Source organism: Eschrichtius robustus, chromosome 11 (genome assembly GCF_028021215.1).
Source record: "Eschrichtius robustus isolate mEscRob2 chromosome 11, mEscRob2.pri, whole genome shotgun sequence".
Taxonomy (NCBI): domain Eukaryota; kingdom Metazoa; phylum Chordata; class Mammalia; order Artiodactyla; family Eschrichtiidae; genus Eschrichtius; species Eschrichtius robustus.
This window is the reverse complement of record NC_090834.1, coordinates 34,597,901-34,622,278: the sequence shown is the minus strand read 5'-3', so window position 1 is coordinate 34,622,278 and position 24,378 is coordinate 34,597,901. Positions and strand designations below refer to the sequence as shown.

General features: G+C 35.9%; 1 protein-coding gene across 8 annotated transcripts in view; it reads left to right on the top strand.

Annotated features, from left to right (window-relative positions):
* YAP1 (Yes1 associated transcriptional regulator) overlaps nt 1-24,378 on the top strand; it is a 108,727-nt gene that overhangs the window by 28,339 nt on the left and 56,010 nt on the right. For all 8 annotated transcript variants that reach the window (XM_068556688.1, XM_068556691.1, XM_068556693.1 and 5 more), the window contains exon 3: nt 21,852-21,967. In XM_068556688.1, the coding sequence (XP_068412789.1) occupies nt 21,852-21,967 (116 nt within the window). The remainder of the gene's footprint in view (nt 1-21,851; nt 21,968-24,378) is intronic.

Here is a 24,378-nt window from a genome sequence, read left to right as displayed (position 1 = left end):
ACCAAGACAATCCTGTGGAGGGACATGAGGCTATCACTGCATACAACTTCTCAAGGCTAAATAAATAGGAAACGCTGTCAGAAATGATGTAAGAAGATGGCCATGGGGCCAGCTGATCAGTGCCAGGGAGAACTCATGAATCTTGATACAATGAGACTGGAGGAGAACACAAACTAGCGTTCTTTACATTTCAGTTTTTTAACTCCTGCTATTATTTGCTAAGAAAGAGATTGCAAGCAGTATGCTCACTTCTCTCCAGAGAAATTAGGAGTGTCATTTTAGTGTCTTTTGTCTGTCATACAAGAAGTCTCAGGATGTTTTGATCTTTGGCCAGCTGAAGTATTGCCAACCAGTATTTTGGGAACTTTAAAACTGATGGCTTAGTGCTCAATTATCTGTGTGGCAGATTGTTGAGATATAAAATCTCATGACAGATAGCTTTAGTTAAGCCTGAGTTAAACAATGTATTTGGTTATTTAATAGTTTCATCCAACTCTCTTTCTTCCTTTAGATAACTCTTTCTCCCTTTAGATGGCATCCTCAAGAGAGCAGAGGTTCTATCTTGCGGTATTTATTTTGTAGTTCCCACAGTGTCTGTAGTTGTGCGTGGCCTGCAGTAATTGAAAATACCTGTATACTGGTCTGATGTATGCTTTAATCCTTGAAAAATTCTTACACATGCGTATTTTTTGTCCACGCTTACTTATGAAAACATGTCTAAACAGTAGTTGTAATTATAGTGTGAAATTTTGTTTTCTTTATTTTGATGAAATTATCAGACCATTTTTCAGTCTACATAGAGTATGTTTATCACTTTTAATGGCTTTAGGATTCCATTAAGAGATGCTTATTACTTGATTTTGATGATTGTGTGGGAGTGTCACAGAATTATGTACCCAATTTTTCACCCTACACAGCTTAATATTCTACTTTGTCTTGTGCCCAAATCCACTGTTTTCAGAGTCAATTAAAATTATGCCTCTTGGGTATGAAACGAGCCTGAAACCTTTACCTGAAGGGAGTATATCTCATTGTTGATTGTCCACAAGGCTGGTCTTTCTGGTTTTGTGTCTACTTTTCTAGTTTTGTGGCTAGAGCTCATTGTTTATAGCTCTACTTTAGTTCATCAAGAATTTCTGATGCCTTACTTGCTTGTCGTACTTGTTTGTAGCTGTCAAAGGCACTGCCAATGCCACTGGTATCAAGTGGATTTATGAAGTCAGTAGAGATTGCATAGAGATCTTGATTTTCATGAATTTTTCCCTGTTTGCAAGTTCACTGAACTTCCTTTGAGGCAGTTCTTGGTAGACAGGATTGGAACTGTGGTTCATTACTACATTTAGAAGAATTTCACCAGGCCTTAGGTTGTGAAGGAGAAAGAAATGGCAAATAGTCTGCATGATTAATTTTTTACCTTTAAAATTTTTTTTATAATTGTGGTATGTAACATACATACCATAAAATTTACCATTTTTAAGTACACAGTTCAGTGGTGTTTAAGTGCATTCACAATGTTATGCAGCCATCATCAATATCCATTTCCAGAATTCGTTCATCATCCCAAGTGGAAACTCTGTGCCTATTATGTTAAACAGTAACATAACATTACATTAACATAACAGTAACATAACGTTCTCCCCATGGGAGGTGGGAGTGGGGGAACCTTTACTCTGCATTCTGTCTCTATGAATTTTCCTATTCTAGGTCCTTCTTATAAGTAGAATAATACAGTTTTTGTCCTTTTTTTTTTTTGTATGTTATGGCTGAATAATATTCCACTGTATGCGTACATCACATTTTGTTTATCCATTCATGTGTTGATGGACACTTGGGTTGTTTCTACCTTTTGGCTGTTGTGAATAATGCTGCTTATGAACATTGATATACACATGTCTGCTTGAGTCCCTGCTTTCAGTTCTTTTGGGTGTATATCCAGAAGTGGAACTGCTGGATCATATGGTAATTTTATGTTTAAGTTTTTTTTGAGGAGCTGCCAAATGTTTTCACAATGGTTGCACCAGTTTTACATTCACATCAGCAATGCACAAGGGTTCCTAATTGTTCCACATCCCTGCCAATACTTGTTTTCTGTTTTCTTGATAGTAGGCATCATAATGGGTGTAAGGTAGTGTTTCATTGTGGTTTGGGTTTGTATTTTCCTAATGGCTATGATAATGATGATGTAGAACATCTTTTCATGTGGTTATTGACCATTTGTTTTCTTTGGAGAAATGTCTATTCATGTCCTTCCTTATCTTTTAGATTAAAGGTAGTGTTCATAGTGAAAATTTTTGAACACTTATTTTGTGTGTGTGTCATAGGTGAGTTTAGAGCCCATAAAGATTCTTCAGGAAGTACATACTCTCATGTCTCAAACATCTGAATGGACATGTTGTAGATACTAACAGCATTTTTTTGTATTTTGTATTGGGACAGGCTAGGTTATGCTGGGTAACAAATGACCCCAAAAATCTCAGTGTCTAAGGGCTTTATTTCTCACTCACAAGATATTTTTTGATTTGGTGCTTTCCAGGGTGCTTCCTTCTTAGTGGTGATTCAGGCATCCCAATATGTATCTCTCTTGTGACTGCCATTATGACACATTGCCTTCATTGTTATCACACAAAGGGCAGAGAAACATGGAAAATTCATACATGTTGCTCTATTCTTTGGCCTGAAACACAGAACTTAGCATAGCCTACTGGCAAGAACAAGTTACTAGATTGCTCCTCATTGTAAGGGGCATAGAAGTGTGGGGGAGCATTTGGGGATTTTTTTTGGTGATCAGTAAATGTTTCTGCCATATAGAGTTAATAGGGACTTATTAAGATCATTAGTGTTTTCTAATAATCTCTCCTGCAGTGGAAATTGAACCATATCTGTTCTTATTAACATTACAGATGTTCTGTGTATATTCTAGAGGTATGTAGCCATCCTTATCCTGGTGATTCATGTATTCCTAGATCTATTTTTATTTTTAAAATTCTTCCATGTTTATGTATATATGTGTATATATGTATATATGTGCATATGTATATATGTGTATATATGTATATATATGCATATATATGTATATGTCTATATCCATTAGCCTAGTATTTGTTAAATGATAACATTTTAATATAACAGGTACAAAAAAGCTTAGCTGAATCAACACTATTGAACATATAAGGGACTCTTAGGAACTAGAGGTACTACAAAGTTCAATAGAACATGATCTTTATTCTTAAGTCTAGAGCAGTACTTCTCAACCAGGGTAGGTTTTGTCCCCTCTCTCCCAGGGGGCATTTAGTAATGTCTGGAGACATATTTGATTGCTAGAGTCATGTTAAATCTATTTCAGCCAGAGTGGTTTAACTAAAATCTACTCCAGCTCTTTTATTTAAGTGGACAAAAACCACACTTATGTGATTTAGCCTGTGTTTCCCCCCTCTTTGTGGAATGCTTTTCCAGCCTCATCAACAAGCTAATTTTATAGATTTTTCAGCACTCAGGTCAGAGGTTATCTCCTCTGTGTGTCCTCTGTATCCCTAGGTTGGACCAGGAACCTTTCCACAAACACCATGAGCCTCCCTTTCTATCATTTTTTATTAAAATTTTATCTTAATGGATCTTCCCCACTGAAAGGAAACTTTTCCAGGTCAGGGACCATGTCCTGCTCATTTTGATGTCAGCAGTACCTTGACTTAGTAGTGTTCAGTAGGTGTTTCAAATGAACTGTAGTCCAGGCAATATTGTTTGGCTTGGGTTTAGGTTTTGTTTTTGTTTTGTTTTTTTTGTGGTATGAGAGAGGGTTGGGGTTGTGGAGAGAAAAGTTGCTTGACAGGAGACTTGAATTCTAGTTCTGCCTTTACCACCCACTTAGGGTCATGATTTCAGGCAGGTGGTTGAATGACCATCAGGAGTCTCAATTTTGTCATTTACAAAGTGAGGGAAAATTGGACTTCAAGAAGATCAAGAATAGTGCTCAACCTGTAAGCAGTGTATCACAGCCCACTTACCTGGAGGCCAGACAGCTGTGTGTCCAGGAGTAAACAGAAGAGGCCTTAGTGTAACTTCCAGACATTTTCCCTGTAATTTAAGGTAGGGGATTATAAATAGTAGTTAATAGTAAATTAATACCAAAAACTGAGAGTCCAAATAAAGAGGGCCTTGCACTTACCTGTGAAGTAGCTTTTAGGGTACGCTTTCTTCTTTATCACTGACCTGGATAAGTGAAGTGTATTATACTCAATCTGGTCACATTCAGTCTTCAGTAAGCACCTGGCTAATGAAGAACTCATAAGATACTGATCAAATGGCTTTGTCCGGAGTTGTTTTTCATCCTCTGAGTCATAGGCACCAAAGCAGTTGTAGATGCTTCTGCCAGTGACCTTGATGTTAGCAGTTGTTGGACAGGTAAGGCAGTGCCCATGCACCTTTCACTCTGGCCTCTCTAGGCCAAGCTCCTTGATTTAAGAGATCAGTCTGGGTGTTGCCAAAGGAAACTGTACTACTCTGTGAGGTAGAAAATCTGTGTAATAGTGCCACTGCACGCATTGAGTTAAATGACTCTCTTATCTGTCCATTTCCTCATCTATAAAATTAAACAAATTGGTCAGACGGTCCTCAAGTTTCCTTTTAGTTCTAACATTGTCCTGTTCTATGTAAGTTTGCCCTTTGATTTCAGCAGTTCTATTATTTGTATTGATTTAATCACCAATTTAGTGATTCAAAAGTTTCTAGTTATGCCTAGAACATAACTGAATGATCTGAATATAAGTCAGGGTTTGCTTCAATTAGTAGAAGTAAGTTGTGCTGTCTTTGGGTAATTAAAAGGAAATTTTAACAGCCAGTCTTGGGGTGTGTGTGTGTGTGTGTGTGTGTGTGTGTGTGTGTGTGTGTATAAAATGCATATTATGGGTTTCTTTCCTCCCAATCAGTAACTTGAGTTTATTATTCTCTGCCTTGATGTAGTGTACAAGAAAGGAATATAAATGTTTTGTTTGTGAACAATAAGCAAACAATTGTAAACATTTTAAACATAATCTAGTTGGTGAGTTAAAACATACCAAACAAACATCCTATAGTAGACATAGAATCCCTCAGGACTGTGAAACATTTCTATTCATCTATGTTTACCCTGCACCTACTACCATGCTTAGTGTTAAGAAGTTGAATGTTTAAATGATTGGATGATAAGTAACACGCTATAACTACTGTAACAATTTTGGAAAAGAAAATATCATTAAGGGCTGAAGTAATTAAGAAGGTTTTATGAGACAGAGCAGACCTAAACAGGTTATTGAAAGAACAAAAGATTTGGGATTTTCCTCCCCGGTTTTATTGAGATATAATTGACTTGCAGCACTGTGTAAGTTTAAGGTGTCAGCATAATGATTTGACTTGTATATATTGTGAAATAATTACCATAATAAGTTTACTTAACGTCCATCATCTTATATAGGTACAAAAAGAAAAGAAAAAGAAAAACTTTTTTTCCTTATGATGAGAACTCTCAGGATTTACTCTCTTAACATTCATATGTGTCGTACAGTAGTGTTAACTGTAGTCACCATGTTGTACATTACATCCCTAGTACTTATCTTATAACTGCAAGTTCATACCTTTTGACCAACTTCATCCAATTCCCCCACCACCCCTCCACCTCTGATAACCGCAAGTCTGATGTAATTTTCTGTGACTTTTTTCCCCCTTAAGATTACACATATAAGTGAGATCATAACAATATTTGTTTTTCTCTGTCTGACTTATTTCACTTAGCATTATGCTCTTAAGGTTCATCCATGTTGTTGCAAATGGCAGGGTTTCCTTTTTTTTTTTTGGCTGAATGATATTCACACACACACACACCACACCTTCTTTATTTGTTCACCCATCAGTGGACACTTAGGTTGTTTCCATATTTTGGTTATTATAAATAATGCTGCTATAAATATAGGAGTACATATATCTTTCTGAGTTAGCGTTTTTGCTTTCTTTGGATAAATACCCAGAAGTGGAATTGCCGGATCGTATGGTAGTTCTACTTTTAATTTTTTGAGGAACCTCCATACTCTCCTCCATAGTGTCTGTATCAATTTACAATCCCACCAACAGTGCACAAGGGTTCCCTTTTCTCCATATCCTCTCCAGCATTCTCTTGTCTTTTTAATGCTTGCCATTCTCACAGGCATGAGGTGATATCTCATCATGGTTTTGATTTGCATTTGCCTAATGTTTAGCGATGCTGAGCATCTTTTCATGTACCTTTGTATATCTTCTTTGGACAAATGTCTATTAAGGTCCTTTGCCCATTTTTATTTAGATTATGTAGATGTTTCTTGCTATTGAGTTTTATATTTTGGACAGTAACCCCTTATCAGATATATATGGTTTGCAAATATTTTTTCCCATTCCATAGGTGTCTTTTCATTTTGTTGCTAGTGTCTTTTGCTGTGCAGATTTGGGATCTTTTATGCTGTCTAATGTTGATGGTTTTTGCAAGGCTTTTACATGGTTTTGAAGATTGCTTGAGCTAGCAGCGTTTTTTTCTTTTCCGTTTTCTCTCCTTTTCTCTTCTCTTCTCTTCTTTTCTTCCTTTTGTTTGCCATTTTCCTCATCTGTAATGTGAGTCTGTTGGATTAAGTAATTCTGAGATCTTGAGGAACTCTTCTAGACAAGTACTGGGTCTTCTAGCTGATGCCACTTGGTTGATCACATAAAAACTCTTGATACAGGTGTGTTTCCACTTTAATTTATGCATCTGAAATGTTCATATAATAGAATGAGAGTTTGGCCTAATGCTAATAAAACTAAACTCTTAGACCCTTAGATGTTTTCTCTGCCTTAATATAATATTTGTTATGGTGGTTTCGTACTTTTTCAAAAACAATAATGCCTCACACTTCATAGAGCTTCATAAATCTACAAGATTCCACGTATGTCCTCTTTTGTTCCTTAAAACGTTTATGAATGTATATTACAGTGGAGATTGAAGAACATGTACGCATAATGACCCCCTGTGATCAGTATAGTAGTAATTCTAAAGAAATTTCCATGAAGGCAGGAGGGGGCAGTTAGACCTGTTAAGGGGTCGAGTGGAGGTGGGGAGAGCCCAGGGAAACCTTCCTAGGAGCTGACATTTGAGCCAGCTCAAAGGCTTTTGACAGGAGAGGAGTGGGGGAGAAAAAGGAATTGAAGGCCAAGGTACTATATGAACAAAGGCATGGAGGCATGAAATAGTGATTGATGGCTGAAATTTTCCTTTAGGTGTGAAGTGTTTTTCATATTTTGAGAACTTTGGAATTTTCCTTTCCATTTGTGATTTTAATCATATCTCCACTTGGACTTCATCTTTATAGACTGAAGCATTCCAAATAGCAAATAGGCCTAGTCTGTTCCATCCCTTAAGCCATTTTAATAGTTTGTCTTTGTCCAACAGCTCCGTTTTGTCAGTCTTAAGCAATAGTGACAGAAACTTTCCACAATTTCACAGATATAAGTGATTCATAATAGGCAGACGTTATAGCCCATTCTACCACCCAACTGCTGCTCCTTCCCAAAGTTGTAGTGGACAAAATGTTTTAAGAAAACTCTTGTATAGAGGTGGGATTTTTTTGTTTTTGTTTTTAAGATACGAAGAAACCTTTATTTTATACTTCACGTATTTCAGTCTTACCGTAAAATCCAATAGTATGTTCTGATATTGTGTTAAAGAATCAGTTATTTTCTATATGTCCATTATATGTGAATTAGAAGTTTAACAAAATGAGTTCCACAGATAACCAAATTAAGTTCCTGCTTTGGGGACCCTTTTTCAGTTATTAATCATTTTAGTTATTGAAGGAGAATTTCAGTAAAACTCCCGATCTAGTAAGTAGTCTCTTCATTAATTTTTTAGATTCCTAGATCTTGGATTTTTTCTCAGTAAGCTGGTGGGCATTTCTCATCTTAATCAGAGTAGAGGGAGTACCCAGGAACTGTCAAAGAAAAAAACAAAACAAACAAACAAAAAATACCTAAAAACTAGATAACTAAGAAACTACTCTTTGGGCAGTGTCTCACGAAAATGAGGATTCAGCCTACGGGCATGGTTCAAAGATTGAGACAGTCCCTAAGTGACCATGTTAGTTAGTGTTTACAGTATAACCTTTTTGTTAATTTCCTTTTAATGACCATGACTGTAACATTTTCTACAAATATCCATAAAAATCTGCTTCAAAAAGGTGTTAATATATTTCATAGTATAATTCAATTTCATAGTCATTTAACTTGGAAGGTTCAAAGAAGAAAACTGTATTTTCACTGACAGGATCACATTTCAGTTGCAACTTAGAAAAACCAAGTTGAATCCTAGTTTTCAGCCTGAGCAAAAATGTTCTGATTCTGGTGAACTAGGCAATTTATAAAGTGGGTTTTTTTTTTTTTTTCTTCTTTTAGTAAGCCCAGAGGAGACAGAAAGGAGACATTTAACCTGTATTTATAAATTTAGTGTAGATAGACTACTGAGTATTCTATGTAAGTCAGCTCTACCTAATAAGGTGAACCTGGGTTGGATGACTGTCTAGCATTTATTTTCTTTAATTAAAAAAAAAAAAAATTAGCAGCATGGCATGACCATATAAAGAGAACTTACTGGATGGAAGAAAGGTTGGGTGTCTACTTGGCCGTGAATGAAAGAGTCCTACTTCCCTTTTGCCACATTTAAAATACACAGGCCTGGCAAACCACCTTATTAGTACCTGCACAAGTCCTTCACGTAAAACTTATTCATTTATTTATTATTAGTTTTACCAATAACCTTAATTTAGCTAAGTGGTTCTATCACTCCATTCAAGATAATTTTTCCAAGTGTTGCCATCAGATATTTATTTACTTTGAAAATGGCCATATGGATAAAATGCTTGGTTTTTGTACAGTAGGTGTTCAAAAAGTGAAGTATCGGTTCTTATTAAATGGAGGCCTGTCATATATCACAGCTACTGAAGGTGAGGTCCAGAAAAGTTGAATGACTTGACTGAGATTGGGTACCTTAAGTCTCAAGTTAAATAATAAATGTAGCACTTTTCCACCAGTGTTCTGCTTTCTGTTTTGAGAAACCCCTTGTGAAACCCCTGAAGGCATTACTAAAATTTCAGTTATCTGAGCAACCAGCATGCCCTAAAATGACAAATTGCAATTAAATAACAAGACATGAAATTAAAAGGTTTTATATAACATTTAATGAAATGCAGTTAAGACTAAGACTCTATGCTTACTATTTATTTGCATAGAAACCATCTCTCATTGTTCAACGTGCATTATATCTATTCATTCTGAAAATGGGGTGTAGAGTTTATAAATTTAACTGTTTTAGATTTTGGGGTCCTTCCCCAAGTTATTTTGCTAATTTCAGTAAGACTCTTTTTAGATGATTGAAGACATTCTACAGTGTTATCCAACTATTGTTTAAAGCAATTTGTGATTAAAAGAAAATACATATATAAGAATAAAATATATATATAAGATTCTTTCATTGTATCATTTCCATCAAAATGGTGGTGGTAGGAGGTCCTGGGGTTATGTTAAAAGTCGTGCCATTTGCCTACTTTGCTTAAAAGTGTTTATTGTGGATACTGTTAACTGCTTTCCTGGTGATTTACCACTTGGGAAATGTTTCCTAGACTGTTAGACTCATCCTGTGTTAATGTTTTGGGTGGCTGAAGCCCTGTTCTGTTGATAAGAGTTGAAAACTTGAATGTAGCCATAAATATGCAATGAATATGGTTCCAGCTTTGTAACTTAATGTGATTTCCTCACGGTAGACACGTGAGCCAACAGACTGAACAGATCCTTATTTGGAGGCCAACTGCATCTGATGAGATGCAGAAGGCTGATTATAGCTTTGTTTGACTGCCTAAACCTGTCTTCCTTGGTCCCTGGTTGAGGGCCTCAGGCCTAAGTCATGTCGTGGTAGATGAGGTCAGAGTTGGTACTCAACAGATTTGTTGCCTTACCTTCACAGGGTTTTGTTTTGTTTTTTTTACCCCTAGACTGACAATTATAAAATGAAAGGATGATACTGCCAAGGTCTTTAACATGTATAAGAAAGTTACTTCTTTTTGACATCTGACATATAGTTTCATTTGAAACAGTATTTGCTGAGGAATATCACTTTAAGGATAACAGTGGAATGTGAGAAAATTATCAACCATCTTTAGAAGAGATTGTATTCCTCCTCATCTAGCTCTTATGGTAAATAAATGTCTTATTGTATGTAAGGATCTCAGATTATGAAAGAATATGTAAAGATGTTAGATAAATTATTCTCCAATCTTATTGTGCTTAAAAATACTGAGGAGCTAATAAGTCTTCCAGGTAGTTTCAAGACTGTATTTTGAATAATGTTTATAGATGTTCTGTGTCTTAATATTTCTTAGAGTTGTTTTTTTTTTTTTTTTTAATTTTTGGTCATAGTTCTGCCATTCAGCCATTTCTTTTTTCCTTTCTTTTTTTAAGATGACTCTTATGAAAGAATCTAGGTAGACCTTATAATTGAGAATCAAGAGACTTGAATTCTGGTCTTTGTTCTATTAACAAAATTATGAGCCTCAATTCATACTGTGCTGACATCTGTCATTTTCTATAACATGAAATAAGGACGAACACTTTTTTTGAACTTTTGGGGAGAATGTTCTCAGTCATTATCGAAAGAATGTTGCTGAACATACTACAGGTAAAAGCCATGTGGGATCAGGATTGAAAGAACTGTGTGTGTTTTAAGAAGCCTCCACTATAGCTTTGGCCTTATTCTCATAACTGCTCCATCCTACCCCTTCCTTAGGGAATAATCATTTCCAAGGGGAGATGTATATAAGCATGTCACTCTTATATGGCAACATGGTTAAGTTTGTGTTTAAATTGATTTCATACTTGTGAGCAAATACTAATTTTATTCACCTAAGGCTATAGGGTCAGATTGCAGTGTGGTTATACAATTTGTAGATCAGAGTATAATCAATTGTCCCGTTTGCTTTTATGTGTTTCTGCCTACACTTGTTCATAATTTTAACCGATCTTTAAGCCTTTAGTGATAGTCCAGTTATTTAAAGTTCAATATAAGATATTGATTTCCAGTAATTATAGAAACTGTTGTCATAGAAGCAAAGTGTGTAAGTTTTCTCATCCTTATCAAGAAATTATAGTATGTGCATATCTCTTAACTTTTGAGGGTTCTAAAAATAGTTCATGGTAGACATATACAAATATAAAAAGCATATGGTTGTGGCTTAGGAACTGTAGCTCATGGAAGGATTAGCTTGAATAATGTATCATTGTTCCTAGGGTCAATTAAGCGTGTAGGTTTGGCTAGCTTGGGAACAGCCTCTAGCATGTGACTCTATAAATAACACTTGCACAACAAACATGGGCTTGATAAGTGAGCAATAAATCTGGGCTGACTGCCCATGCTTCTAAATTTTAGAACCAGTCCTGCCACCATAGTATTTAGAGGGCATGACAGCAGTAACAGAAGTTTTTAAATGAAAACATTTTTCACATCTATTTTGTGTTATTCCTGGTTATCCAGTTTTATTCTTATTTTTTGTTGTTTCCTAAAAGTCAGCTTTGCTTGATAAAAAGAATTCTTTAGTTTGGTCACTTGGCTTCTCATTAGATACTTAGGTTTTGTGGTCTTACATACACTTCAGTACAAATCTTCTCACCTTCTTGAGGAATGGTGGTGATTTGGTTGCCCAGTTGTCTGTAAGCATAAAAGCAGGGCACACTTCTATCATTTCATCTTTGTTTACCTTTATTGGGAAGAATTAGGAACTTCTCACAATTCCCACAGTTCCCACAATTACAGGCCCAAGCAACAAAAGATAAGTTCACAAAGATGCATTTTGTCAAAGGATCTATCTAAGCAAGTCACTATTGCCAAAAAAAAAATTTTTTTATTTTGGTTTTCCCCTATTGCAACACAAGGTATGAAAGGTGTGTTAGGGATTAAACAGTTGTCAGATGTAATTTTTTAAAGTTTCTTTTGGTTTAGTTTGTAAATTATGTTGTTAAATTCTTATGACCAATTTATGCCATCTGATGTCACAGAATCTTGGCAGAGTTGGAAAGAACCAATTTGTTAGGTACCTGTGAAGTACAAACAATTTAGGACTACACTGTTGGGATTTTGTGAAAAGTAGGTTTTACAGTTTAGAAGAAAAATGTTTTCAGAAGTGGATTATGAAAAGGGAATAAACCATACATATTGACTCCATTTAGGATTTAGGTCACAGTATTCCTTGGTGGTTAAAGAATAACCCAGTAGAATAAACTTTCAATTCATCAGACGGGTTATTGAGCATTTATGCAACGCACTGTGTTCCTGTATGAAATGTAGAAAGGGAGGGTGAGATCGTTTACCCTCCAGAAATTCATGATCTGATGGGAAAGACATCTTAGACTTATGATATAAAAATTCTCTCTATTTATATTGATAGTTTATGGTCTCTTAATGCAGTGGCTCTTACCCCTGTCAGTCCCATCAGCCTCTTTTAGTAATAACTATTTGGGAAAGTATTATCCTAAAATGAAATTCCTATGTAACAATTTAACTACATACATAATTTTTAAAAGTCAACATTATATCAGAATTATGCAATATGGAGGAGAAATAAAGTAATTTATGATAAAAATAACATGTATATTAATTTATAAATGCTTGGGTATTCTATATTTGAAGCTATAATAAAGTAGTCAAGTGCCTGCATCTGTACCTAAAATTGCCATGAACATGACAGTTTTGAATAAAGATCAAGTGTGTTGAGTTGATAACTAAAATACCAAGAGGGCATTGCTGTGATAATGTGGTTATCCAAAAAGGATATACTGTTAAAAGATTTCCAAACAAAACTAAGTGTAATTGATTGCCTTCCAGAAAAATTTGGTATATAACTAAAATTGTGCAAAACATACTTTGTCTATGTATAAAATGGAGTTCTGTGTAAAATTTGGCTTTTTAGAATGTGTGGCATGATGTTCAAAGTTGTGAAAGACCATCTACTGCATTGCAGGAAACCTAGCATCCAGTACCCTCTCCCCATTGTATGTTTGTAAGATTGTGATAACGAAAAATGCCCTTCCCCCAATTTCTAAATTGAGAACTGTTGCTCTAAATAAAAATTATCAGTACAATACCAAATCAGTTTTTGAAAAGCTGCAGTGCTTTTTGTTTTGTTTTAAATTCAGAGTAGGCATGAAAGAGTAGAGAGAACTATCACCAGTGTAGCCCATGATGTAACACAGTGAGAATGCTGTTTCCTTGTGATGTAAATGGTACACTTACAGTGGTACAATCAGTGGCTAGTAGATTTCAGTGTACCCATCTGCAGTAATGATGCAAATTAAACTTTGAATTTTTACCACAGGTTATTTGTTTTGCTTTAATATCTACACCATGTAGTTCTTCATATACACAAAATATTTACCCTCCAGGCATTAGTCATACTTAAAACACAGCATAGGTGATCAAGTAGTGTCTAAGGCAGTGTTTCTCAAACTTTTAATGTGCATACAGATCTCCTATGGATCTTGTTCAGCTACAGATTCTTAATCAGTGTGTTGGGTGGAGCCTGAGGGTCTGCATTTTTAACAGGCTTCCTCACAGGTTTTGTCAATTCTGCTGGCTCAAGGCCCACACTCTTTTTTTTTTTTCTTGGCCGCACCATGCAGCATGCGGGATCTTAGTTCCCTGACCAGAGATGGAACCTGTGCCCCCTGCTGTGGAAGCACGGAGTCTTAACCACCAGACTGCCAGGGAAGTCCTCAAGGTCCACACTCTTAAGGAGCAGGGATGTAAGGGAATTGTTAGTTATCCATTCCTTGAGGTGTGTAAACTTTGTCAGTATCAATGTTAATTACTAAAATTATTTTACTAAAACTACATTACCTTAATTCTCTAATACTTTCACTAATGAGTAGCATAAGGTTATCCTAAATTTTGAGGATAAAGTCATCAGTAGTTTTCTATCACTATAAAACTCATTTCCCATTATGTTGCTCTGTGTCCCTTAAGTAAGGGTTATGGATTTAGTATTTGATAGATGAAACATACAACAAAGAATTTGAAGAGCACCTTAGCATTTGTTGGGATGTGCTTTGTTGCCTGGTTCATAAGAAGTGTAGCTTTTTCTTTGCCTTGGTTTAGATGGGTAGAGTTGACCATTTTATGGCTTAAGTAAAAAAAATTTGTATGGAGTGATTTTTCACAATGAATATTTTAAGACATTTGGTTATATGAATGAGATTATTCTGTTACTCCCAAATTATTTTGCTGCTCTTTTCCTAGGAGCCAGTATGGTCATACTTGCATGGTTCCTTCTTATTCTAAACTGATGGCCTTGTGCAAGTTGAACTAATGGTCCAGAAACATGGTTTCCTACCCTGAAACCTATAGTGTCTACTGCATCTCTTCATCATCTATCAGGGGAAACCAGACTCTTTTTCAGAGCTCTTAAAGCCCCGGACCTGTCATTCTCACTTAACTGAAGTCATCTCATTCTTAAACATTTTCTTGACTTAACCTGTCTACCATAAAGTTTTTCCTATTTTAAATACTATTGGACTAGCACAGGAATGAAGTCCGGAGAAATATTTGAGAGCCTTTTGTGTACTGGGAGCCACAGTACTAGTTGCTTTTATGTATGCTATTGAATTGAATTCTCAAAACCCTGGCAAGTAAGTAAATAAATCAGTCTTATTTTAACGAAGATAAAACCGTTTGTTTAAATGACCTGCCTGTACAACCCAGTTTATCGTTGGCAAATTTGAGACTGGGATTTGAATCCATGTCTGCTTTCTTACTATTCCACAGACTTCTGAAAGGAGGGATCTGGGTCTTGAAAAGGTTAGGTAGAAATTAGGTGTTTTATGGGCCAGTTGGGGAAAAGATTACCTGAGGAAGAACAGTAGTCTCAAGAAATGTAGCAGATATTTCAAAAGAATCAGATATTCATATTAAGCTTATATAGCTGTTGATTATAGTGTTGATAACACATGATTTGCATAAAGGATTTTTTTTTTAAGTAATACATTGTCTAAGCCATCTCTCCATGACCCACTTCCAAAGTGGGTTCACTGCTTTGTTAAAACGTTTATGTGCCATTGTGACAATATCTGTTGAAGTAAATAGTAGGGAGAGTTACTTTTAGTAGATTCTGAGGAATTACTTTCTTAGGAGATTAGACACTACATTATAACAAGAAGACAATGCCTAGATAGGGAAGCAACTTGCAGATTATCATATCTGTATATTAATTTATACCGGTGCCAAGAATCTTGTTTCTAAAGTAAGAAACGAAGTAGGAAGGAGAAAAACCAGTGTAACTTCAGAGCTGCAGTCCACCAATTTAAATGAGTAGAAATGGTAGGCATAATACCCCCATAACCAATTTGTCTCTTTACCAGTGCCATCAGGTAACCGATCATTAACATCTCTAATGATTGTGCATTTTTATAATAAAGACAACTTTCTGTTCTGATGGTAGAGCTCATTTGCTAGTCTTGGAATAGTCTTAATAGTTGGCGAATTAAACAAGGAAGCATTTAAAAGGATTCTGATTCTCTTTTTGAATTACATTCCCTGAAAAAATTTTATTCTGCTAATGGCAGATTATCATTTTAGAAAATCTTTTCCTCTTTAGAGACCAATAAGGTAAAGTGAAAAGAACACTGAGCCAGAAGGTAAAAAACATTTATTTTAATCCTGGCTATGTGTGACTGGGTGTTTGGTCTACGGAGTGTTGTCGCAGAGGAGATTTTTGTCTCCTTGTACTTAATTGTTGTAGGGATTAGAGGCGGGTAAGTAGTGATGTAGAGGTTAGTCTTAAGAAATCTAAACAACATCCAAAATACTCTCACAGCATAAAAGGAAGTCTGATATAGTAGAAAGAGTGCAGATTTTTGTATCAATTCTCATTCCTGAGTTTAAATCCCATTTCTGCTGCATACTATTAGGCTGCCCTTGGGCATATCACTTAATCTTAATAAATTGTAGGACGGGACTTCCCTGGTAGCACAGTGGTTAAGAGTCCGCCTGCCAGTGAAGGGGACACAGGTTCGTGCCCTGGTCGGGGAAGATCCCACATGCCACAGAGCAACTAAGCCCGTGCGCCACAACTACTGAGCCTGCTCTCTAGAGCCCGCGAGCCACAACTACTGAGCCCGCGTGCCACGACTACTGAAGCCGGCGCGCCTAGAGCCCGTGCTCCGTAACAAGAGAAGCCACCGCAATGAGAAGCCTGCTCACTGCAACGAAGAGTAGCCCCCGTTCGCCGCAACGAGAGAAAGCCCACCCGCAGCAATGAAGACCCAGCGCGGCCAAAAATAAATAAATAAATTTTTAAAAAATAAAAATAGGGCTTCCCTGGTGGCGCAGTGGTTGAGAATCTGCCTGCCAATGCAGGGGACACGGATTCGAGCCCTGGTCTGGGAAGATCCCACATGCCGCGGAGCAACTAGGCCCGTGAGCCACAATTACTGAGCCTGCGCGTCTGGAGCCTGTGCTCCGCAACAAGAGAGGCCGCGATAGTGAGAGGCCCGCGCACCGTGATGAAGAGTGGCTCCCGCTTGCCGCAACTAGAGAAAGCCCTCGCACAGAAACGAAGACCCAACACAGCCAAAAATAAATAAAAATTAAAAAAAAATAAAAAATAAAAAAAATAAAAATAAATTGTAGTAAGTGATTATTTTGTTCAACCTTTGTGAGAGACTCATGAAACAATGGCATGGTATCATCTTCCTGTTGAACACTGGTCCTGGGGAGATGAGATCTTTGGGTCTCCCCATTGTAGCTTCTTCAGGTAGCATTTCATGATCTTATGGTTTTCCCCGTAATTTGAAGATGTGACAGTAATATTGTTATTCTTTATAAGATCAGAATTCCTTATATTCCCTGCCCACGTTTGAGTTTCATAAGGTTCACATCTCACAGGAGGATATAAAGCGCTTCAAATATTTCTATATACTGTAGCCTCAATTAACTTTTGTGGGATTATGCAAAAAGTCAGTTTACTAATGATTCACTTTGGATTTCTGCCCCTTTTTTGGTTCTACATGGATTCTGCTAAGTCATCCAATATGTAAGGCCAAATTCTGCAGTATAAAGTAAAAGACAAAAGCCAACAGGAGAGGTGACTGTATATGCAGGAGAGACTGCTGCTGGACATGGACCTTGGTCAAAGTACAGCTGCTTATGTTTCATCAGTCTAAACTTTGAAAGGTTCATTGTTTCCCAGTCTTAGCTGCTCCAGAGTAAGATCATAGGGTTTATCTTGGTCATAAATCCAATTACCTTTTCTTTTCCAAAGTAATAGGAAAGAATAATTTATTTACATATCTTGAAGGGGCTGGAGAATTTCACACTTACTATTTTCCTGTAGTAAGTTCAGCAGCTAGACTATTCTTAGGAACAAGATAAACTAAATTTTAAATTATTTTCTATGTTATATATAACCACTCATATTTTTAACTCTGAAAATACTGTTTTATGAGTTTTGCTTAATTTTATCTCCTTGGTTTGTATATTTTGATTCTGGTATTTATAATCTGACCTTTTAGAATCTGTAGTTTAAGTGAAAATTCTTTTCAGCCCATTCTCAGGTTAGCATTTATGTGAACTCTTAATCACCTGCATTCTTAAATAATGCACACTGCTTTAATATTCATTTCGGTTACTATTTATTGAGCCCTACTATGTACCAGGCACTCTCCCAGGTATACCTTCTTCAAGAAGCTTATACTCTAGTAGTAATAGAAACTCTGTTTTGTAATATTTTGTAAATTCTTTTTTTGAATCTTCAGTACCATGCCTTTTTATTATACTCCCTCTTTAGTATTTATGCAATGTAGTTGTTATTCAATGTATATTACAAAGAATTTACATTTTTGAATATTGTCCTTTTCATGTGTATGTCTAGTACAGAAATTGTTTTCAGAATTCCTGGGTACCAGATGTAGTCTTGTTGTGTACTGGGTATGTGACCTTGTGCAAGTCCCTCAGTTTTGCATAGTGGACGTACCAATAATGCCAGCCTCCTTAATCCTCTTAATGCTATATCTCTCGATAAGAGAGTAGAAGTCCTCACACCAGAATGCGATCAACTTTGACCAAACAGTGAAATTATTTGCTTCTACCCTATCCTTTCTTCCTCACCTTACAGTGGAAGCAGTGTCTACATTCTGTTCCTTCTCACTCTCTAATGGGTGACTGTAACTCTTCATTGATCCTTTAGCACATCTTCAGCTACTCTGTTTTCATTCACATTTAAACACTTGAGTTTCTTCCTCCTGAAAAAAACAAAAATTCATATCCATCCATTTGTGGTTTTGTACACAACTAAATTTGTCTGTTTTCTTACCTCCTATGCACTGTACCCCCATCATGCCACTGAAGCTGCTCTTGCCAGTGTCACCAATAATCTCCTTATTACTATTTCTAGTGGGTCTATAATCCTTACCTGCAATTACATTTTTGGAAAAGAAGGTGGGTATTGATAAAGTCAGTAAGGCAACGAGGACTTTGGGAGAAAGTTTGATGTTCTTAGGGCAAAAAGAAAGAAGCTTTCTTTTCATTAATTCATTGACAAATATTTATCAAGCACTTTATTAATCATTGAAGATACAGTAGTTAATAAAATGGATAAAAGTCCCTTTTTCCCTGGAGCTTGTTAGCTTGAGGAAATAGATAAACAAAATAAGTAAATTATGTATCAGATAATGATAAAGGATTATCAAACAAAAATAAAGCAAAGAAGAGGGAGTAGAAGTTTAAATAGGGTGGATTTTAGATGACATGGCCACAGAAGGCCTCACTAAGAGTAAGACATTTGAGCAAAGACCAGGAGATGAGGGAAAGTCCCGTGCAAATATCTGGGGGAAGAGTAGGCCTAGCAAACTATTTATTTGGTCTAAGCAAAAATAGTTCTTTGTCATATGAAATGTTTTTATAAAGATTTTTATTCTTATGATAAAAAGGAAGACTGGATATTTTTGGGTATACTTCTACAAATTGACTTTTTAGGATAAAACAGTATTCATGATTTAATCTTACAGAATAAGTGAAGACAAAAACTCTGAAGTTAATTTTATTTCACATTCCCTTTAGCATCTAAATGGTTGCATGCTTTTATAGTTGGGACAATTTAGATAATGGCATATTTATTCCTTAAAAAAATGTAGATCTTTTTTGAGTAAGTGGAACATTAGCTGAAGTAACATAGGATAGCTTTATAGGGCTCTAAACTAACTTACTGAGGTTCAACAGAAGCCTTTTCAGGAGGAGAAATTTTAGCATTTGTACACTTAGTAGTATTTCAGCAAAATAATCACTTTTTTGAGAGCAGTAAAACTATACATTCTCTGCATTATATTCAAAACCCTAATTTATTTAAAGGAGAAAGAAGCCTTAAGAACAGACTTACAACGGATTGGCTCCGCTATTTGGGAAGATTCATGTGCTTGTTATCAGAATATGGTCATTTAGTCATCAGAATAGGGTCTTCCTAAACCCTCAGGTGGACTGCAGTCTAGTTATAAATGGATTAATATGATTTACAAAATTGGTGAGTTTTCAGAGAAGCCTAACTGTTAGATATTTAGAAAACCTTCAACAGTCAGAATCCAGAACTTGCTTCTCTCTTCTCTTTTACCCCTCACAAAGGTAACAGACTTTAAGAAGTACTGGCGACAAGGAGCAGGCAGGTGGCACACAATTTCATTCATATTTAAGAGCCAGTAATAATGAATCACTGGCCATTTTTCCTGGTTTCTTAACATTATAACAGGCAGTGAGAAACAGAAACATTTCCCTAAATTTTGGTTGTCTTACAGGTTTCAAGTTTCTTTCCTTCAGTATGGCTGTATTAATTATCATGTGTATTGCTTTATATCTGTAAGCATGAGAAGCACTGAATATCTAGGAAACATTTTATGGTTTAATTTGTTCAGTGGCTCACATGGAGGATGGAAAAGGAATAAACTCTTAACTGCGCTTGGTAAGGATGTGATCTTTTTGAATGAGGTGTTTACATAGCCAGACTTGAACAAGGTTTTGCCTGTATTGTCTAGACCTGAGCAGTGCTAGTGCAACTGCTAAAAAACATATATGACTGGTAAAGAAGTGCTGATAAGGTGATATTTGAGAGACTATATACTCTACTAAATAAATATTCTCTCTTAGCATTTTTAGTTGGTCTGTAATAGCCTTCAATTGTCAGGTAGTACCATTGTCATTCCCAAGTGTACAAATCTTCCGCATTTTTTACCCCCCTGTTTTCATCTTCTTTCTGCTTGCTTAGGAAAAAGAATTCTCCCATCTCCAGTAGATAATATTTAAGGTCCATTCTAGCCAGAGTCTAAGATCCTTTTTTTACTGTGTTATTGATATGATAACATTATTATTATTATTATTATTTTTTGATAACATTATTGATGAGAGAGCATTCTGGTTCCATTTCAGGAAAATTAACAACAGGATGTCATTTCCTTTACTATTTACTTGGGTATTTATCATGGGATGATTCAGGAAGAGAGAAATCAGATTTGAAATTTAAACAGCCATAGAGAAAATGATTTGAGGCTTTTTTTTTTTAATAACTTATTTCTAATGCCCTCCCTCCCCCATTTCAAAGATAATAAGTTCATGATTGTCTTTCTAGGTTTTCCTATTATTTAACAGTTCTGTAATTTTGCCATCTAAACACTTAAAACATTTTGATGTCTATCCTTCCCATATGTTTTCGGTACACACACGTTTAAACAATTAGCCTCAGTTGTTTTACAATCTACTTTAAAAAGCTGTATTATGAATATTTTCTATGCTATTAAATATTATTCTAAAATATTTTCAATAGCTGCAATATAGTACGTTATATGTAACAAGATTTAATTAGTCCCTCTCGTTAGATGTTGTTATCTGCTTTTAGATTTTTGCTTTTATTAATTATACAGAAGAGAACTTTGCATAAATCTTTGAGTACTTCCCTGGCTATTTCTTCAAGATAAATTTTCAAGTGGTTTCATGGGTATAATATTTTTAGTTTTTGTTTCAGCGAAACAATTACTCTTTGCTGGAAGAAGAAAACTATATTTTTTAAATGCTCATATGCCAAATACTGTGCAGATGCCTTGTAGTCTCATATTTCATATAATTTTTAGCTGTTTTCATGCCCAGTTTTATAGATGAAGACATCTATATGCATATGTGTAAGATATTTTGCAGTACGTTAACAGTATGTAGAAAATGTTTAAATGTTTTGTTTAGCAAATAACAAAGGCCTTCAACAGTCACAGGAAACAATCAAAACTTAAAGTTTGTAATTCTGTTTTGGCTTTGGAGTATGTACTATAATAAGACTTCATCTTTTCATGTTCTATTTGTTCAGTGTAAAGGGTTTTAGGTCTTAAAATTATATGTTAATTGGCATTTATAGCTCTAGGAGGAAAAAAGTGGGTGATTCCCTTATGAATCTTGGGTTTTGCTCATATGACTACTGTTATAGACGATTAATTTATAAATCACATTTTATCTTTAAATTAGAAGCAGATAATAATTGTCTGCTAGGTGAAAATGATTTCCCTTCACTTAAAACTCCAGACATAACTTTTTCAAATTTTGCACTTGCAAGATCTAAGAGGGGAAAGTTCAGTGATATACGGATGAAAAAAGGTTGCAGAGGAAGGGTGAGAGCAGTGAGGTGACAAGACTGTATGCTTTTACAGAGCTAATTTAGAATCCTTTGCCTACTACTTCATAGAGCTACCCTATTTTGATAAGTGAGGTGGTTGTTTTTAGGGCCTCGTGTTTGTTATCTAATGCAGTGGATGTTTTGTCTCAGTCACATAGATCAAACAACAACGTGGCAGGACCCCAGGAAGGCCATGCTCTCCCAGATGAACGTTACATCCCCTACAACTCCACCAGTGCAGCAGAACATGATGAATTCGGCCTCAGGTGAGTGAAATGCTGTAATTAGAGCACACCAAGTCATGCTTGTGCACTGGTAAAACTTTCTGTGGAAAATAGTAGTTATTCTTTTAAGGAAACTGGAGCATGGGTGATGGTTATTTTCTATCCACTTTCATAAGGGAAACTTATTTCAAATAACCTGAAAGCCAACAGATTTTAAAGTTTCAGTTCTGAAGTGAATATCTCAAATTCCTAGTTGGGTTAACTTTGACGTGCTTGTGTTTTATTGTGCCGCTTTCTTGTGTCTCTTAGAGTTGAAGTTTCCCTCTTCCTTTTGTGGTTTGGATGGGAAGCCAAGCTGTGGTGTTCTTAACTCACCTCTTAAAGTGGATGTTTGTTCTACCTTGAGAATAACTGGAAGGTAGCAACTTATAAACCCCAAAGCATCTTTCTTAGGGCTGGTACATGTTATTTAACACATTTCCACCTTTTTCACAGAAGATAAACCTGAGTATAAATTTTTTTTCTGTTTCCTATTTGGCAGTTTACTTAAATCTGCTGTTTTTCTCATCTATATAATGGGAAGATAGGAATAATAGGATAATGGGAAGAGAGGAAGATATTAAAGGAAATCATATAATACGTATAAAGCTTTTATATTACAGTTCTAGTACAGAGTAGATACTAAGTAAATGTTTAGTTCCTTCTTCCCTACGTCAGTTAGATATTGTCTGGCTTTTACATGGGCCCAAGGCCATAGCTACCCATTATGCATCTTTATGCATATTAGGAAAAGTTACCCCTTTCTCTGGGAAGATGCAACCCTATGCCTGGCATCAGGGATTGGAGCATTTGGGCTGGATTTCTGACCATTCCCCTCCCCACCCCCCAAACACACACAAACACACTTTATCCCCTTTACTGAGTGTCCTGGGTCAGGGCACAGATGGCAACTGTAATTGGCAGCCCTAGTGGTCTTAATGGCTTCCTCCTTCACAGCCCATCCATCTTTCATACCCAACAAACTGATCAACATGATACTATTGGAAGCTGCACTGTAGATTTTCTTAAACAGCAGCCTTTGGAAAGGGACTGGTAGAGTTGGAGAGGGTGGTACAATTCATTGTCAAAAGGATTCCTTGACCAGGAAAGGTCACAAAATTTGAAATGTCCTTCTGCCCCTAAAGATGATGACAATGTGTTAGAATGTTTTTGCTGTTCCATTAACTCTATGTTCTTGCCTTTGGTGGGTTGAACACTTGAAAGGATTCAAGAAAATGAAAGTCAAGGCAAGATTCGTGACTGAGCTTCTCTTGTCATAAAGTTTCTTTATATAAACTCTTGAAGAGTTTATATAATCTTCCATTTTAGCTAATTTTAATGTCAGTACATTTACTTATCCTCAGAACCTGTTTTATATGTGACACTTGAGTTAAAATTTTTTCAAAAGCAAAAAATTATGCAAGTATTTATTGACTGATATTTTTACTTGACAACCGTTTTTTTAATTATCAAATTTCCAAATAAAAGTTCTGAAAGCTGCTTCGTATTTATAATCTGAAGAAGATGATGCACATTTTTCATTTTGTCATAATCCATCAAAAACTGTACCTGGGAAATTAGTAACAAATAACTCATTAATTTAAATTTTATTTTGAAAGATTAGGCATTTTGCATCTATAAGGTTGATAATGATTCTTTTAGAGCAGTGCAGTGCAGTGCAGTGTTTTTCCTATTAAATTTTCTAATAGTAATGGTCTAAGGAAATGGGGAGAATTTGTGTTCAGATTTATGTTTAAAACCAAAAGTATATATCAAATTGGTTTTAATGGATTTTAGAATATTTGTGTATCTTATTTCAGCTGTGTTTTGTAAAATATGAAATGTGTTTTTATATACTGCATATAAATTAATAGACATGCTTACTGCTGTATATTAATTAAAGAGGTGACTGGCAGGAACAGTTTGAGTAAAGTGGCAAGAAGCACAATTGTAGTGGGGGGGGGTGGGGGGCAGCATTGTATGAAGAGAGGCTGAGACGGAGAGAGTTGGAGGGAGGACTTGAAATGGGAAAAGCCACCCCCAAAGAGACTTGAGCATGTTTAAATGGTAGTAGAAGGTATTAAATAATAATAGGAAGCCCTGTTTATATGGCAGGCTTCCTGATGAGGTCATTTTGTACAATCTCATTTAATTCTCATAATGGTCATTTAAGTTAGGTGCTGTTATTAGTCTCACTTCACATCTGAGAAACATTGAGTGACTATTTAAAAACAAATAGAAGACTTCTACGTGGTGTTGAAATGCTTGGGAATGAATGTCATGGGAACTATAATCTTGATAACCTCATGTTCACATAAAGTTATAGCCATAATGTCATTTTAATAAGGGTTCAACCCAGGCTCTTCTCCTTATCCATCTGGAACAAACCCGTGGAGTTTGGCGGCTGTGCATTC